General features: G+C 35.1%; 1 protein-coding gene across 5 annotated transcripts in view; it reads left to right on the forward strand.

Annotated features, from left to right (window-relative positions):
- Positions 1-11,271, forward strand: part of LOC137004552 (serine/threonine-protein kinase DCLK1-like) — a 47,856-nt gene extending 36,585 nt beyond the window's left edge. For 3 of the 5 annotated variants that reach the window (XM_067364978.1, XM_067364980.1, XM_067364979.1), the window contains exons 9-15: positions 2,636-2,782; positions 3,251-3,384; positions 3,503-3,580; positions 4,534-4,630; positions 4,717-4,797; positions 4,886-4,999; positions 10,382-11,271. In XM_067364978.1, the coding sequence (XP_067221079.1) occupies positions 2,636-2,782; positions 3,251-3,384; positions 3,503-3,580; positions 4,534-4,630; positions 4,717-4,797; positions 4,886-4,999; positions 10,382-10,588 (858 nt within the window). In that variant the 3' untranslated portion in view covers positions 10,589-11,271. Of the gene's footprint in view, positions 1-2,635; positions 2,783-3,250; positions 3,385-3,502; positions 3,581-4,533; positions 4,631-4,716; positions 4,798-4,885; positions 5,000-7,797; positions 7,872-10,381 lie in introns of all 5 variants that reach the window. The other 2 variants (XM_067364982.1, XM_067364981.1) reach the window with 1 other exon arrangement.
- Positions 11,272-18,414: the final 7,143 nt, after the last annotated feature.

The following is an 18,414-nucleotide window of genomic DNA, read 5'->3' on the forward strand; positions in this document are numbered from 1 at the left end:
TAAGAGCTCTTAAGTAGCAGTAAAAGTTCTTAGTTAAGAGTTTTCTCTTAAATCCTAATCACAAAGCTGCTGAGGACAACTTTTCAACTTTCACCTCGTTGCTATGGATGATGTCTACACGCTTACTAACTATGCCCACAGTGATTGGCTGATGGGGGAGGAGTCTTTGTCAGCGATTTAATCATAGAAACATTGTAGAATGTCGGTATCATGTTTCCATTTTAAAATGCAAATGTTGCCCTATTCAAAAAAGATTTTTGTTTAATAAAAATGTTGCTTTATTCAAATAAAACGTTTAAAATGTAGGCTAAGTGTCACTAATTAAACTAGTATATGTTCAGATAATTGTCAGCCTCTTATATGTCTGCATCTCGAGAGATTGCAGAATTAAAGAGACAAATATGGTTTATAATCAAAGTTTGGGAGGAGTGCGTTCAAACTGTCTATCTAATCAGCTCGAGAGGAGGTATATATACACAGATGAGAGCTGACTCACCTATAGTTACCTTGACAGTTTTCTGCATCCTTCCGCCACCCCCGTACGAGTTTACATATTTACTTGAACTCTGGGTTCGGGATAAATAAATTCCAAGCTCAGAGGCCTGGATCCCCTTGCAGCATGCAAAATACGCTTATTATATATTTCTTTTACTCTATTCGATCATTTGTAAATGTGAACTTGTGAAAACAACTGCCACAGATAAACAGACATTATTTATTTGTTTATTTATTAAAGATTTATTTTTGGCATTTTATCGTAGATTCCAATCTATTATTACATATTAAATATTTATTGCATTTATGAGGAAAAGGTTCAGCACCCAAGGCTCTATCACTATTCCCTCAGTGGTATTCAGTGTCTTTGGGTGGATTGCTGAGGCGGATTGGCAGCAACCGCCATTAGGACTGTTTGTGATTTGGTCTTAGTGACACTTGACTACTCCTAACGTTTCACAGATTCGGGAGATAGTTTTAGTGCTAAAATGCTTTGTGAAATATACTTAGAGCAAAAATTTGGGTTATCGGTTATCGTCGGGACGGTAAGAAGGCCGAGGCGGGAGGGGGGGCTGAGGTCTGTTCAGTCACATTCATCAAAAACAGCGGATTATCTGTGAATCCCAGCTGTCTGATGAAAGTTTGTAAAAGTATCCGGTGTAGAACGATCTCTTTAGAATCCTTTATATCATCGTTTTAGGAAATTTAAATAAGGAGACCGAGCATATTGTATATTATAACAACCATGTAATATGCATTTGCGTGACGAAGGCATTAGCTAAATGTATGACTGTAATGACACTCGAGATTGAGCGAGTGAACCGCTGTAGAGTTAGAGGCGGCGCCACGCTTGGTGCGTCATCGACAGTTATATAGTGTTAGGGGAGGGGCTATGCTCGGGGGACGATGTGCATCATCAGACCCTCGTTATAGCTCCGCCCAAAAAATCCTGAGCAGAGACTTGGTGAAAAACTGTTTAACGCTCTAACTTCACAATTAAGCATTACACAATTCACAGACTTTGTAATGTGTTTTAGCAATACATTTGTAACATTTATAAAGTGTTTAGAAAGAATTCTCAGAATTGACTTTACAGGGACTTTAAGATGTTTTGTGAATACGGCCCCAGATATCAGATCCAACAGCGTTGATGTGGAAACCAGGAGAAACATTGTGCCATGAATTAACTAGTTAAAGAAGGCTTTTCAGCCCACAAATCACCAACTTTCACCATAGATTTAATGTAGTAACGCTAACTGTAACCATGGTATTGTGGCAGAAGTAGTTGAATGTTTTTACATTATTCATTTCAGGGTTTCTACAACCTTTTGAGAGTGAAATTCAAGCACTTTTCAAAGACTTTCAAGTGCTTCACAGAATTCTTTCCCAGCACTTCAAAGCTCTAAATGTGAATAATTGCGTTGCATGTCGATTTAAGATGTGGCCCTAAATTTTCTGCTTGCACTCCTAAAATGTTGAATAGGGTGCTACAGTGATTCTAGTAAAAAAAAAAAAAAAATCAAAATAAAAATATCTGCACTGTGAATTGTAAGCCAGTAAGTTTTTTTTTTTTTTTTACTCAGCAACGATGCATTAAACTGATCAAAAGTAACAGTAAATAAATGTATAATGTTAAAGAAGATTTCTATTTCAACTAAATGCTGCTTTTTCAAACTTTGTTCACCAAAGAATCCAAGATAAAAAAAATGTATTATGGTTTACATAAATATAATATTAAGCAGCACAAGTGTTTTCAACAGTGATAAAAAATGTTTCTTGAGCACCAAATCAGCATATTAGAATGATTTCTGAAGGATCATGTGACACTGAAGACTGGAGTAATGATGCTGAAAATTCAGCTTTGCCATTAAAATACATTTTAAAATATATTACAATAGAAAATGGATCTTTTAAATTGTAAAGATATTTCATAATAGTACTGTTTTTACTGTATTTTGTTCAAATAAATTAAGCCTTGTTGAACATAAGAGACTTCTTTCATATGCTTTATATGCTTTTTTATTTTACTTCATAGAATATAAAACTGACTACTTTTCAGTAAAGTATTTTAGGTTGAATTCAATTTTACTTCTCAGATATTGTCCCTGAATGAGCAATGAAATTGTGTTTGCATGAACAGGGTGGAGACCTCTTTGATGCCATCACCTCCTCCAACAAATACACAGAGCGGGACGCCAGCGGGATGTTGTATAACCTGGCCAGCGCTATCAAATATCTGCACAGCCTTAACATCGTTCACCGTGACATCAAACCTGAGAATCTCCTGGTGTGTGTTGAGAGTATATGTGTCACTACAAGTCACAGTGTTACTTTCACAACTGACACTCAGAACTGAGAGATGCAATATGTTTGTTTTCCTCCTCTCAAGTGAAGAAACCTTAAGAAACCATTCTTACACAAGCTTTAGAACAAAGATAGCTCAACTCAATACTGGACCTAGTTTATGCATCTTATCAGACACAACACTGGATTGAAATTTGTGTATTTCTGTAACAATAGTATGAAGAACACAAGGCTATTGTTTCCAACATTTGAGCTTCCCCTTCCAACACCTACGAAAATATTTAATATTATTTATTTGAATTATAATGCATATATTTCAATTTATTTTAAACAATTACATATTCCATTTACTTTCATTTTAAATTATATTTTAATTCTAATTTTATTTTTAAAAAATAGATCTATTTTATGAACCTACATAGCAAGTATTTTGCATTTATATGTGTTCCAGGTGTATGAGCACCAGGATGGGAGCAAATCTCTGAAACTGGGGGATTTTGGCTTGGCAACAGTTGTAGACGGTCCACTTTACACTATATGTGGCACCCCAACCTATGTAGCTCCAGAGATTGTCGCAGAGACCGGGTAAGGGAATGGGAATATGTTATCCAAATATGGTCATATTCACAACAGAGTATGAAAACCAGAATACAAGTCTAGAATATAGCTTAGTCATATTGTGTTTTTTCTCTCCATGTTACAGGTATGGCTTGAAGGTTGATATCTGGGCGGCTGGGGTCATAACATACATTCTGCTTTGTGGCTTCCCGCCTTTCCGTGGGTGAGTTCAGCATCATTGTAAGTTAAAGTCAGCATGAAACAGAGGTTGCGATAGACTTATTGAACAAGAAAACAGTTTGAAACGGGGCATAACCACCATAGACATTGAGAGGGATAAGTCCCCTCCCATATTTTACAAATTGTTTCCCCCAATAATTGAATTCTTGAATTCTCTGAAAGTATCAGTTTGATGTTGAAAGAGAGTGAGGTAAGATAAAAGTAGCAAAACATTCAAGACATCAACTGTTTTGCGATAAAAATGGCCATTTTGAATTGAAAATGTGCTTTTACGTGATTCATGTAACTGAGTGTGACGAGAAAGGAAACGACGAGACAAGAAAACGTTATGTTTTCAACATATTAGGTTGAACATGTTACATAGCCTACAAATAAAAGTACATGTGTGCACATTTAATGCTAATATTATTTGCCAATATTTCAAAATTATTTTTTCCCCAACTAGAATTAGACCTAGAATTTCTTTCACTGTTCTGTTTCTTGATGCTTTATAAAAAAAATGTTCGAAACATGGTTAAGGCCTTGGTTTGAATTGTTGGGCGGGGCTTGATTTTGTCGATCAGGAATCAATTGGATTGTTGTGGTTTGCTATTGGTCGATCTTGTGTGAGTTACAGGTTGCCCCACCCTCGCACCAGTAAATGCATCATCAGAGAAGAGGAGATGTTACTAAAATAAATTATTTTGTTTAAAGATTATGAGAATTTCAAAAAAATGACATATAATATAACTTTACAGGTGAAATTATATACAGTACAAGCAGAATGCAGTTAAATTGTGATGTCTCACTCCCTCTAGTGGCCGTTTTCTATAATTCTATTTTGACCTGCACATCTACAGAGGATAGATGCTGAAAGCTTTACCTTCAGTTTTTATTGCAACAGCACAATACATATTTATGAATATTCAAATACTCTTTGCATATGTGATCCATTAGGAGCACAGATGATCAGGAGGCTCTTTTTGACCAGATTCTGATGGGACAGCTGGATTTCCCTCTTCCATACTGGGACAACGTATCTGACTCTGCAAAGGTCGGTGTACCAAAACAGAGTGTGAAAATTCTGGAAAGAAAAACAAACCTCACTCACTCTTTCTTTCTTACTTTATTTCTGTACAGGCACTTATCACCTGCATGCTACAGGTGGAGGTTGACCAGAGATACACAGCTCTACAGGTGTTAGACCATCCCTGGGTTAATGTAAGATTTTGTTTTATAAGTATATGTACAATTCTCAGACTATTGGTAGGTGAGTGATACATGGAGGTATTGTCTTGTTCTTTCTCAGGATGACAGAATGTGTGAGAATCAACACCAGTTGTCTGTGGCCGGCAAGATTAAGAAACATTTCAACACGGCCCCTAAACCCAACAGCACCACTGCAGGAGTCACTGTCATAGCAGTAAGAATCATCTATATGTTTAAATGTTCATGTTTATCATATTATCCACATGAATTAAGAGAATATTCTCAAATCAATTATTGGTGCACAGACAATCACTTTCCATAATTTTAAGGTGATACTCCCATATTTGTAGTGGACTGTTATTGGCATTAAAGCATTGTATTTTTATCATGTTCAGGTATGTGAGCATTCTCAGAGTGACAGAAAATTGTGTCAATAGCTTTGATGTGAAAAATTTACTGTTTTTAGCTTGCCTTTTGGAACATTATACTTAAATATAGTTTGAGGTATTAAAATATTCAGGAGGCTGTGCTCTTATCTCATAGCTATCCGCTGACTCATCCATCAGCTCTTCTTCTCTCATTCCTCCTCTCTCCTGGCAGACTCCATCCTACTGCTTTCTTATGGCTGTGACATCTCTGATTCTGCTCTCTGCTTATATAATGACTGTCAGCACTGTTGTCAGGAACTGAATCAAATTAGATTCCCCTATTTTTATGTTCTTCATTCATGATTTTTTTGTTTGTGTAGGACAATTGCATAAAATCCTTATGTAAATTTAAAGGTACACTATGTAACTGCTGGATCTCTAGCGTCTCTGCATGTATTTTGCGGAAGAACATTATTTTGGTTTGCTTCGGCTCTGTGTGACTGTGCGGATGAATATTATTATTCTACTGCTCATAAAACATTCACTACTAGGCTTAAGAGAAATAACCAGTTTAGATGGAAAGGATCTCAAGCTAAGTAGCTGAAGATGATACTGTAGCTATACTCATTAATAGACACTTACTTGAAAATAAATTCCAGTGCAGCGCTGCAACAACCATAATGAAATGATAATGCTTTACAATGTCAACCTTTTTCGCTTGTTGTGACAAATGATTCTCAGCCGCTCCCACATTATACACTCGTCAAAGTAGCCAGAGCATCTTTTTTTCTATTTACAGACACGACGAGATGTTTCCCTCGAAAACCATCCCTTCAGGTCTAAAATACAAACTCTTATAATAGGTTTACCAAAGTGAATCAAAGACAGAAACATGTTTTGGAAGGTTTGATATATGTATTAACTCATTATGTAGATTTTGTTCATTTTTAACCAAAAAAAAAAAAAAAAAGGTTACATAGTGTACCTTTAAATAAAATATGATATTTGATATTTGATGTTTTTTTTTGTTTTGATTTTACTTTTTAGTCATGTGTTATACTTTTCTTTATATATATATACTACCAGTCAAAAGTTTGGAAACATTACCTTTTTTAAAGTCTCTTATGCTCATTAAGGCTGCATTTATTTCATAATAAATACAGAAAAAACAGTAATATTGTGAAATATTATTACAATTTAAAATTGTGGTTTTCTATTTTAATATACTTTAAAATGTAATTTATTTCTGTGATGCAAAGCTGAATTTTCAGCATCATTACTCCAGTCTTCAGTGTCACATGATCCTTCAGAAATCACTCTAATATGCTGATTTGATGCTCAGTTATTATCAATGTTGAAAACAGTTGTGTCGCTTAATATTTTTCTGGAACCTGTGATACTTTTTTCAGGATTATATTGATGAATGAATTTATTCAAAATATAAATCTTTTCTAACAATATAAATCTTTACTATCACTTTTTAACAATCTAACACATCTGTGCTGAATAAAAGTATTAATTTCTTTCAAAAAAAAAAAAAAAAGAAAGAAAAAAAATTACTGACCCCAAACTTTTGAACGGTAGTGTATATTGTTACAAAAGATTTCTATTTTAAATATATGCTTGGTATTTTTTTACTTTTTATTCATTAAAGAATCCTGAAAAAGTATCACAGGTTATAAAATAATATTAAGAAGCACAACTGTACATTGATAATAAATCAACATACAATGAAGGATCATGTGACACTGAAGACTGGAGTAATGATGCTGAAAATTCAGCTTTGCCACACAGAAATAAATTACATTTTGAAGTATATTAAAATATAAAGCCATCATTTTAAATTGTAATAATATTTCACAATAGTATTGTTTTTTTCTGTATTAATTATGAAATAAATGCAGCCTTAATGAACATAAGAGACTGTTCAAAAACATTAAAAATAGTAATATTTCCAAACTTTTGACTGGTAGTGTATTTATATATTCAAAAGTTGTAAAAAAAAATTGAAAATACCTTTAAAAGAAGTCTCTACTGCTCACCAAGGCAGCATTTATTTGCAGAAAAATACAGTACAATGAATACAATATGAAATATTATTAGAATTTAAATAACTGTTTTTCTGTTTTAATAAATTTTGATGTAATTTATTTTTATGATGCAAAGCTGAATTTTCAGCATCATTACTCCAGTCTTCAGTGTCACATGATCCTTCAGAAATCATTCTGATATGCTGATCTGCTGCTCAATAAACATTTATTATTATCATCAATGTTAAAAACAGTTGTGCAGCTTAAGTTTTTTGTTGAAAGAGTGATTTTTTTATTATTATTTTTTTAATGAGTATGTCTTACTGACCCCAATATATATATTAACTTTTGCATACTTTGTTTGCACATTGCTTTGCATGTTTACCGTTTCATTAGCTTCATATACAGTTGTTTTTATTTCCCAAACTGAGTGTTTGTATAGGACCGGTGAAACATTATAAACACTTGGTTTGCTCACTGCTACTGTTTTGTAAAACTACCTCTAAACATCACGCCATTATTGAACAGCACTTCATGGCTCAAAGCTTGTGCTGTTTTACATGGTGAAAGTAAAAATCTAATCTATTGAGTTCCACTCATTTCTCTCTGCTCAGCCGGACGAGGGGTTTACCATCAAGCGTTCAGGGTCTTTGGACTGCTACCCGCACCCAGGAATGTATTGGATAAGGTATGCCCACAAAGCGGCTCAAACCACCAGTGTTTCCATGGCAACGTGCTGGCAGTCTCTATAGTCCCTTTCCTTCCACACTTGGCCTCTTGCTATAAAGTGGGGTGATTCTCTGCTTTTTTGCTTTTTTTCATTTATGCTTCTCAGTTCATATTTTGCTTTCTGGTGGTGCTTTGCTGATTTCTGTTTGTCAGTGCTTCACTTTTCCCTTTCTTTGCTCTGTGTTACTGATCTTAGAAGCTTGTACACTTGAAGTGTACACTTACAGTACCCAGCATGCATGACAATGCTGGATATGGGTTACACACTAGTTTGAATGTGCGGCCCTGTGCTGGAGAATGCACTGAATGTGCACATGTACAGTATGTGTTGGTGGTAGAGAGAGTTGCAGAAACTAAAATCTATAATGAAATCGGAACTCAATATTTGGGTACCTTACAAAGATTAGTAACCTTACCAAATCATTCATGAAACACAAGCAGATTTATTCTTGTGTAAATTGTTAATAAAAAAACATTTTCAGTAATTGTTGCATTAAATTGAATGCTATGATTTACAAAAGAAAGATTTACAGAAATTAAACACACACACTGCCAGGCCCCCCCAAAATATTGAATTTATTGAATTAAATGTGAACTTAAAGAAACTAAATCTTTTATTCTGCAAGGATACATTAAATTGACCAAAAAGGACATCAAAGGCTGTTACATTGTTAAAGAAAAATTATTTTGTTATATGAAAACAATGTACTGTATCACAAAAATACAAGTTTTTTTGATTAGTAATAATAATTATTTCTTGTACAGCAAATCATCATATTATAATGATTTCTGAAGGATCATGTGACAATGAAGACTGGAGTAATGATGCTGAAAATTCAGCTTCGCAACACAGGAATAAATTACATTAAAATAACATCAAAAACATTAACATTGAAAACAGTTATTTTAATGCGGAAGAGGATTAGGGCCAAGCAATAATAAAAATAAAAATAAAAACATCTCGAGATTAAAGTTGTTAAATTTCGAGAAAAAAATCATTACATTTCCAGAAAAAAAGTCGAAATAAAATGTTGAGAATAAACTCATTAAATTACGAGAAAAAAGTCATTAAATTTCAAGAAAAAAGTCGAGATAAAATGTTGAGAATAAAGTCATTAAATTACGGGAAAAAAGTTGTTAAATTACAAGAACAAATTTGTTAAATTATGAGATAAATGTCGTTTAATTTCGAGAAAAAAGTCGAGATAAAATGTTGAGAATAAACTCGTTAAATTAAGGGAAAAAACTTGTTAAATTTCGAGAAAAAAGTCGAGATAAAATGTTGAGAATAAAGTCATTAAATTATGAGAAAAAAAAATTTAAATTTCAAGAAGAAAGTCGAGATAAAATGTTTAGAATAAAGTCATTAAATTATGAAAAAAAAATTTAAATTTCAAGAAAAAAGTCGAGATAAAATGTTGAGAATAAACTTATTAAATTACGAGAAAAAAGTTGTTAAATTACGAGAACAAATTCGTTAAATTTCGAGAAAAAAGTCGAGATAAAATGTTGAGAATAAAGTCATTAAATTATGAGAATAAATTCGTTAAATTATGAGAAAAATGTTGTTAAATTTCTAGAAAAAAGTTGAGATAAAATGTTGAGAATAAAGTCATTAAATTATGAGAAAAAAGTCGTTAAATTTAACTAGTTTATTCTCAACATTTTATCTTGACTTTTTTCTCGAAATTTAACAACTTTAATCTTGAGATGGTTTTATTTTTTTATTATTGCTTGGCCCTAATCCTCTTCCGTATTTTAATGTTCCACTACATTACTGTTTGACAAATAAATGTAGCCTGGTTGAGCATAAAAGACTTTGAAAATCATTAAAAAAAAAAATTAAAAATCTTACCAACCCCAACCTTTTGATCAGTATAGTGTACGTAGCCTATATATAATGTACATACCATTTATATTATATATAATTACACAAACAGATAAAAAATGCAGGAAATAAAATCAGATAAAGATAAAGAGTTCTTGTGCTTAGATATAATGCTCGGTGCACTATATCTAAATGGTTCACTATCACCACCATATTTGCTTGTTTTTACACTTTAACCACAGTTCAATGTTAAAGGGATAGTTCACCCAAAAATTAAATTTTGTCATCATTTACTCACCCTTAAGTGGTTCCAAACCTGTATAAATTTCTTTGTTCTGTTGTACACAAAGGAATCTGTTTAGTTACAAACATTCTTCCAAATATCTTCCTTTGTGTTCAACAGAACAAAGAAATGTATACAGTTTGGAACCACTGAGTGAGTAAATGATGACAAAATTTTAAATTTTGGGTGAACTATCCCTTTAATTCAAAGACACAGATTTTGATCTGTCTTGGAAAGTCACACTGTTTAATTAAAATCCCCGTACAAATGAAAACCTGTTTGTCTCTGCACCTATCCGAACTCTCCCCCTTTGATACCTGAGGAGTCATTAACAATCCCATGCTCTCGTGTTCCCCAGAGCACCCCTCTTGATAAGGAGAGGCAGGTTTTCAGACGAAGACGCCACCAGGATGTGAAAGCCACCGCTGCCCGCAGCACCCAGAGCACCTTCCCCTGCAGCCCCGCCACCGGCCCGAGCCTCTCTCCGGCGGACTTCACCTCAGAGTCGGAGGACATTTCCCCCAGCTCGGCCGAGACGGTCCGCTCACCGACATCGCCGTTTTAAGCCCACACCCAGTCATGGCAGAAATGAATGGAAAATGACCTTTAAGTAAAAGGTAAATTGACTTGTGAATAGAAAGGATGACAGTTTTTGAAATCGAATGTTTTGCTACATGGAACCGATGCGATTAGCTAGGAGCGGATGGGCTGGTTTTCTCTGTTTAAATTCTGTGAGGGTAGCAGCACACCTGAACAGGTGTAAAATAATTTCATGCTTTTAGCAGTTTTTCATTGTCATTGTTTGAGAGTTTTCTCTTCATTGTGACTACATGTTTGGTGCTATATGAGGTTTTGTTTGTAGACCATAGCTGCATCTGGAATCGCATATTTCACTACTATTATAGTTGGTGGAAAAAAAGTATGTGACAAGTACGTCTGAATTCACAGTACTCATAAATGTAGGCAAAAAGTACCCGTATGACCCACTTCTTCCGGTGAGATTCTGAAGTTTACTATCCCATGAGGCAACGGGAGAGGATTTGTGAATGGCAGTGAAAGAGACACAACTGACGCTGGTAGGTCATGTGATAGTAACATGGCATTATTCAACATTCATACTACGCATTCAATATATAACATACTTTTTTAGCGTTCGTAAAGTAAATACTTATTCATAATAAGTACCTACTCGAGAGTATGCGATTTTGGACGCAGCCCATACAATCTGCCTTTGTATCCTATCTAGTACAGTAAACCGCCTCTCTTTTACACCCTCTAGTGTTTGATAGAGAGTAATGCAGCCAAACCTACCACTCTGTTTCACACTCTGTGATCACACACACACATCTGTTTGATCCCAATAATAAGCCTGCAAAGTCTTACCATGGAAAAAAAAAATAATTTATGTGGGTTTTTACCTTTTGTATGAACTTTATATATTTTAAATATTTTAGGTTTATACATTTTATTTTAACCTGATAACTATTTGCATATTTCAGCATTTCTGAGAAACATGTTGGTTTCTGTCTGTCGGTTAGACATTAGAATGTTCTTTATAAAATGTGTATAATGCCTAAGTAGTTGATGATTTTTTGATGTATGCGGCTGTAGAAATGCTTTGTTTGAACTCAGTGCATTTCAAATAATTGGTGCTTGTTTAAAGGAACACACCACTATTTTTGAAGATAGACTCATTTTCCAACTCCCTAGAGTTAAACAGGTGAGTTTTACCATTTTCGAATCCATTCAGCCGTTCTCCGGGTCTGGTGGTACCACTTTTAGCATAGCTTAGCATAGTTCATTCAATCTGATTAGACTGTTAGCATCGCGCTTAAAAATGATGAAAGAGTTTTGATATTTTTCCTATTTAAGACTCGACTCTTCTGTAGTTACATCGTGTACTAAGACCGACAGAAAATGAAAAGTTGCGATTTTCTAGGCCGATATGGCTAGGAACTATACTCTCATTCTGGCGTAATAATCAAGGTACTTTGCTGCCGTGGCCCATATGGGTCATACGCAGCGCCAGAAAATAGTCCCCAGCTAGGTAACTTCCAACATGACCGCACTAAGTTTGTGTAGTTGCAGCCCACAAATTGGGTAGTTGCTGCGATTAGCCATGGTTATGTGTGTTGTAAAGGGCTGTGGTCACGTTGGTTGTGTTGACGAAGTTAGCCTATTTTCAGGCGCTGCGTAATATCATTCCTCCTGCTGCAGCCATGGAACGGCAGCAAAGTTCCTTGATTATTTCGCCAGAATGAGAATATAGTTCCTAGCCATATCGGCCTAGAAAATTACAACTTTTCATTTTCCGTCGGTCTTAGTACACGATGTAACTACAGAAGTTGAGTTTTAAATAGGAAAAATATTGAAACTCTTTAGTCATTTTTGAGTGAGATGCTAACGGTCTAATCAGATTCAATGAACTATGCTAAGCTATGCTAAAAGTGGTACCGCCAGAACCGGAGATCGGCTGAATGGATTCGAAAACGGTCAAACTCAACTGTTTAACTCTAGGGAGTTGGAAAATGAGCCTATTTTCAAAAAATAATGGTGTGTTCTTTTAATATGTATGACGTTGAATGACTAGAATCTTGTCAGTGCAACCATAGATATATATACATAGATGCCTCATTAGCTGTAAGCCATCCGCCATATTGGAAAGCGGATTCGTCAGCACTTGATAGCAAGTTGACTGAGCGTCTGCAACTGTAGTTATATGCATGAATGAATAACTATATTCAGCAGATGATTTTGCTAAACTAACACAATACAACAAGATGAAGGCGTCAGGTAACATGACATTAAAAAGTTACCACAGTAAAGGTAAAAACATTAAAAAGTACTATAGTTAAAACCTGTAATATTGAGCTAATACATATAAAAACACAAACCAACACATTCTAACCTGAGAAAGGTTAGCCCATTTCATGGGGAATTTAAATTTCACAAGCAGAAGCTGCGCAAAGTTGTGGCATCATTGATTCTTAAGCTGAATTCACACAGGACGTCGGCATCGACACTTGATGGAGGGCATGTCTGAAGCTTGGTGTTGACGCGACTGTCATAGTGACACTAGCCAGTCACATTATTTCCCAGTGTTGCATAAACCCAATTGGCTAGCTTCTGCACTACGGTATTTGCATAAGGCGATCTGATTGGCTGACACCTGTATTGGTGCTTCGACACGACGCAACAGAACCCACAATTCAGTGAGAAGCGTTAACACAAGACACCCCGTGTGAATGCATCGTTACTGTGAGTGACAACACGCTGACCATTCCAAGATGGCGGGCACGGCGACGTGTCTGGAGCGGTCGATTGTGGCATCTATGTAGACAGATCTATGAGTCCAACTGCTGCTGCTATTATAAAATTTCTTCATCAGTAAGTTCGGATCTGTCAGTTTCACTCTTCATCAAGACAAATCTTCTGCTTCTTCCTGGAATTTGCATTTATTGTCAGAACTCACGCTAATTTACGGTTGACAAGAGAACTGAATGTAAGAATTATTTAAAAAGTGTAATGTAAAGGAAAACAAAGACATGTTAAATGTATGCTAGTGATTTTAAAGAGTACATCACGACTAAGATTGTACATATTTGTCTTTTTTTAAGTTGAATGTAATATTGTAGTCAAAATAATGTTTTTTGTTGTTGTTTTTTGCATTCAGAATTGAACTAACAAAAGGTCAGTTTTAATTTGAATGTATCATTTGTTGTTTTTGAAATACGACACCACAGAATGAACGGAATCATTTTATGTGGCAGAGGCAAGAAAAATGGTACATAATTATTCACTTTTTTACAGAAGAGGATTAGGGCCAAGCAATAATAAAAAAATAAAACCATTTCGAGATTAAAGTTGTTAAATTTAGAGAAAAAACTCATTAAATTTAGAGAAAAAAGTCGAAATAAAATGTTCAGAATAAAGTCATTAAATTATGAGAAAAAAATCGTTAAATTTCGAGAAAAAAGTCGAGATAAAATGTTCAGAATAAAGTCATTAAATTACGAGAAAAAAATCGTTAAATTTCGAGAAAAAAGTCGAGATAAAATGTTGAGAATAAAGTCATTAAATTATGAGAAAAAAGTTGTTAAATTACGAGAACAAATTCGTTAAATTATGAGAAAAAAGTTGTTAAATTACGAGAACAAATTCGTTAAATTATGAGAAAAATGCCGTTAAATTTCGAAAAAAAAGTTGAGAAAATGTTGAGAATAAACTCGTTAAATTACGAGAACAAATTTTCTCCTAATTTAATGAGTTTATTCTCAACATTTTATCTCGACTTTTTTCTCGTAATTTAATGACTTTATTCTCATAATTTAATGACTTTATTCTCAACATTTTCTCGAAATTTGACATTTTTCTCATAATTTAACGAATTTTGTTCTTGTAATTTAACAACTTTTTTTCTCGTAATTTAATGACTTTATTTTCAACATTTTATCTCGACTTTTTTCTCAAAATTTTACAATTTTTTTCTCGAAATTTAACAACTTTAATCTCAAGATGGTTTTATTTTTTTATTATTGCTTGGCCCTAATCCTCTTCCGTACTTTTTAACTTAAGATTGCAAAACACAATTTAAAAAGATGATTGATTTTTAAAATACATTTATTCATAATTGTTCAAATTCCAACATAGGGACCCATTTTATATTAAGTATCTTAAACTACTAGACTATGTACTAACATTTATTCATTTTATACAATGTACTTATTGTGTAGACATGTTTTCACATTTTAAAAATACCTGCATGTAATTTCTGTAATCACTTAATCAATTGTTTAATAACACTGTTGACCCAACCGCTAATTCTACTCTTAAACTGAATCATGCCACAAAACCTGTCCTCACCTCACCTCTCCCACCTCAAAAGCAGCAAAAGTGTTTTGCAATACAACATGTACGCAATAAGTACTTTTATTGCGCAGTATATACATAATATTATTCTGCTGTAAATACTTAGAGGTTAAAGACGGCTAATATAAAGTAAGATCCAAGTTAACTATTAAATTGATCTGGGCTCAAAAATTCTTACGTTTAGACATTTTATTTTCATCCCTTTGTGTTTTTCTTGGATTTTGCACACTTGCTGTAAAGGACCGAGTGTGTCAGTCTTGCATGTGTTCTGAGTAATAATCATTTTAATACCCATTTACTGTACCATCTGTACATGTTGACCCCATCCACACACAAATAGTCTCAGTGAAGACCAGTCTTGGTTATGTTTGTTGCTTCTCAATATTTAACATTGTTAAACAGCTTATTGAAGCCTCCAGCATGTAAAGGCTTCCGGTGACACCATGAAGGGGTAAATGAAAAGCACAAAGGCTAAAAGAGTAGTTCTTTAAGGCATAGCATGTATTTGCTTTTTAACTAAAAAATGTATCTGCTGTATTTGCTTGTTTAGACTAGAAAACAATCCATGATCAACCTATTTTTGAATAGGATGTAGATTGTCATTATAATAAAGGAAATAATCTACTGTAGCTCATATGCAAAATTCAGTGCACGAGCATTGATTACACATTGTATATTTGTATAGATGTATATCCATCGCTTGTCCATTGTCTCTCCCATCAAATGTCATTTAGGCTTGACTTCCTGGAAGAAGAGCCTTCGCTTCCAAGTAGCATTGAATAATGGTGCATTCAGCAACAAGCCAAACCTGTGAATAAATGATTCCTCAAGCAGAAACCTTTTTTTTGTGTTTATGTCTGTTTCAATTTATTAAAAATTATTTGTATATTTTAATTGTTCTGCACGTTTTCTGCAATCACAGCAAAGCAGATTAAATCTAGGGCAGGGAATGTTTTTTTGTTATACACTTTTTGTTATACTGGCTCAAACTCTCTCCACATCCTGACACAATTGGTCTAAATATTAAAACATGTATATCTTCTGTGGAAGTCTCAGGACCAAACGATGTTTGTCCAATTGTAGCATTCCAAATGTCACCCTGTGTGTTTGCATTTCTCCACGCAGACATCACACATCATCAGTGTGCTCCATAAAGCTAAGCAGAGCTGTACCAAAGACCAGTGTTGGCCAAAGTTACTTTTAAAAGTAATGCATTACAATATTGTGTTACTCTCAAAAAAAGTAACTACTTCCATTACTTAGTTACTTATTATGAAAAGTAATGCTATGTTACTTTTGTATTACTTTTCCTTATCTAAAAAGTCATTTTTGAAACAGTCATTGACTTACCTAAAGTTATTTTTGCTTGTTAGTATGATTGAATTGACCCTTCGCATTGAGTTTAAAGGTGCCATTGAACGTTTTTTTAAAGATGTAATATAAGTCTAAGGTGTCCCCTGAATGTGTCTGTGAAGTTTCAGCTCAAAATACCCCATAGATTTTTTGTAATAATTTTTTTTAACTGCCTATTTTGAGGCATAATTAGAAATGCGCCGATTCAGGCTGCGGCCCCTTTAAATCGCGCGCTCTCCGCCCCCTCCCGAGCTCTCGACTCTATCACTGCATAAACAAAGTACACACAGCTAATATAACCCTCAAAATGGATCTTTACAAAGTGTTCGTCATGCAGCATGTCTAATCACGTAAGTATGGTATTTTTTTGGATGTTTACATTGATTCTGAATGAGTTTGATAGTGCTCCGTGGCTAAAGCTAACATTACACACTGTTGGAGAGATTTATAAAGAATGAAGTTGTGTTTATGCATTATACAGACTGCAAGTGTTTAAAAATGAAAATAGCTACGGCTCTCTTGTCTCCGTGAATACAGTAAGAAATGATGGTAACATTTAACAGTACATTAGCAACATGCTAACGAAACATTTAGAAAGACAATTTACAAACATCACTAAAAATATCATGATATCATGAATCATGTCAGTTATTATTGCTCCATCTGCCATTTTTCACTATTGTTCTTGCTTGCTTACCTAGTCTGATGATTCAGCTGTGCACATCCAGACGTTAATACTGGCTGCCCTTGCCCAGCCAGCAATGACATGTGGGGCCCAGATGAGGGCTTCATGGGCGGCAAATGTGGGCCCCATTATGGGCTTGCACCCGGGATCCACATTGGGGCAAGCCGTGGAAGCCCAGACGTACTAAAAGTGGGACCTGTAAGGGTACTGCATGGGTCTTAATTGGGCAATTCATGTCAGACCCATTTGGGCCCCACCTGCCCAAAGGGGTCCAAAGTGGGCTTTGCAACATGGCTACACAGATGGGCTTTAAATGGGATCTGTAAGAGTCTTATGTGGGTCCTAATTGGGCAATTCATGCCAAACCCATTTGGGCCCCACCTGCCCAAAGGGGTTTAAAGTGGGCTTGCACCCGGGATCCACATGGGGGCCAGCCGTGGATGCCCAGATGGGTTTTAAGTGGGATCTGTAAGGGTCTTATGTGGGTCCTAACTGGGCAATTCATGCCAAACCCATTTGGGGCCCACCAGTCTGAAGGGGTTTAAAGTGGGCTTGCACCCGGGATCCACATGGGGGCCAGCCGTGGATGCCCAGGTGGGTTTTAAGTGGGATCTGTAAGGGTCTTATGTGGGTCTTAACCGGGCAATTCATGACAGACCCATTTGGGCCCCACCTGCCCAAAGGGGTTTAAAGTGGGTTTGCACCCGGGATCCACATGGGGGCCAGCCATGGATGCCCAGGTGGGTTTTAAGTGGGATCTGTAAGGGTCTTATGTGGGTCTTTGTGTCAGACCCATTTGGGCCCCACCTGCCTAAAGGGGTTTAAAGTGGGTTTGCACCAGTATTTAACCGTGAATGCCCATATGGGCTTAAAGTGGGCTCTGTAAGGATCTTATGTTGGTCCTAACTGGGCAATTCATGCAAGGTAAGCCCAACCATTCATTTAAGGAAACAATCTAAGAAAAATTAAAAATGAAGAATGACTGTAAGTACAAGATAAATACAAGACACTTGATGCTTTAAACTGGAAGAAATATATTAAATTGAACAACAAAAATTATCTTTAAAAAACAATGTCACAACATACGGTAAACTATAAAATATATTTAAAAAAATATCTGAAAAAAACCCTCCAAAAATACAATACAAAATACACTCATTATATAATACATTGAACAACAAACATAATCTTTATCAATTAAAATTTTACAACGTACCGGTAAATAAATAAAAAAATATATATTTTTAAAAAAATCATCTCTCCAAAAAATACATCCAAAACAGTCATGGCGTTTGTGTTGATGTTCTTTTTTACCCATAGATATATGAGCAATATCACACTCGTAGCCGTGCGATATGGCTGTATATCCGCACGCTGTGATTCGTCCGTAGGTAATCACTGCGTGCTGATATACAGCCATATCGCACAGCTACGAGTGTGATATTGCATTTATACAACAGTTCGACGGCACGACTTCGGTAAAG

This window comes from Chanodichthys erythropterus, chromosome 17, assembly GCF_024489055.1.
Source record: "Chanodichthys erythropterus isolate Z2021 chromosome 17, ASM2448905v1, whole genome shotgun sequence".
In the NCBI taxonomy this organism is placed as follows: domain Eukaryota; kingdom Metazoa; phylum Chordata; class Actinopteri; order Cypriniformes; family Xenocyprididae; genus Chanodichthys; species Chanodichthys erythropterus.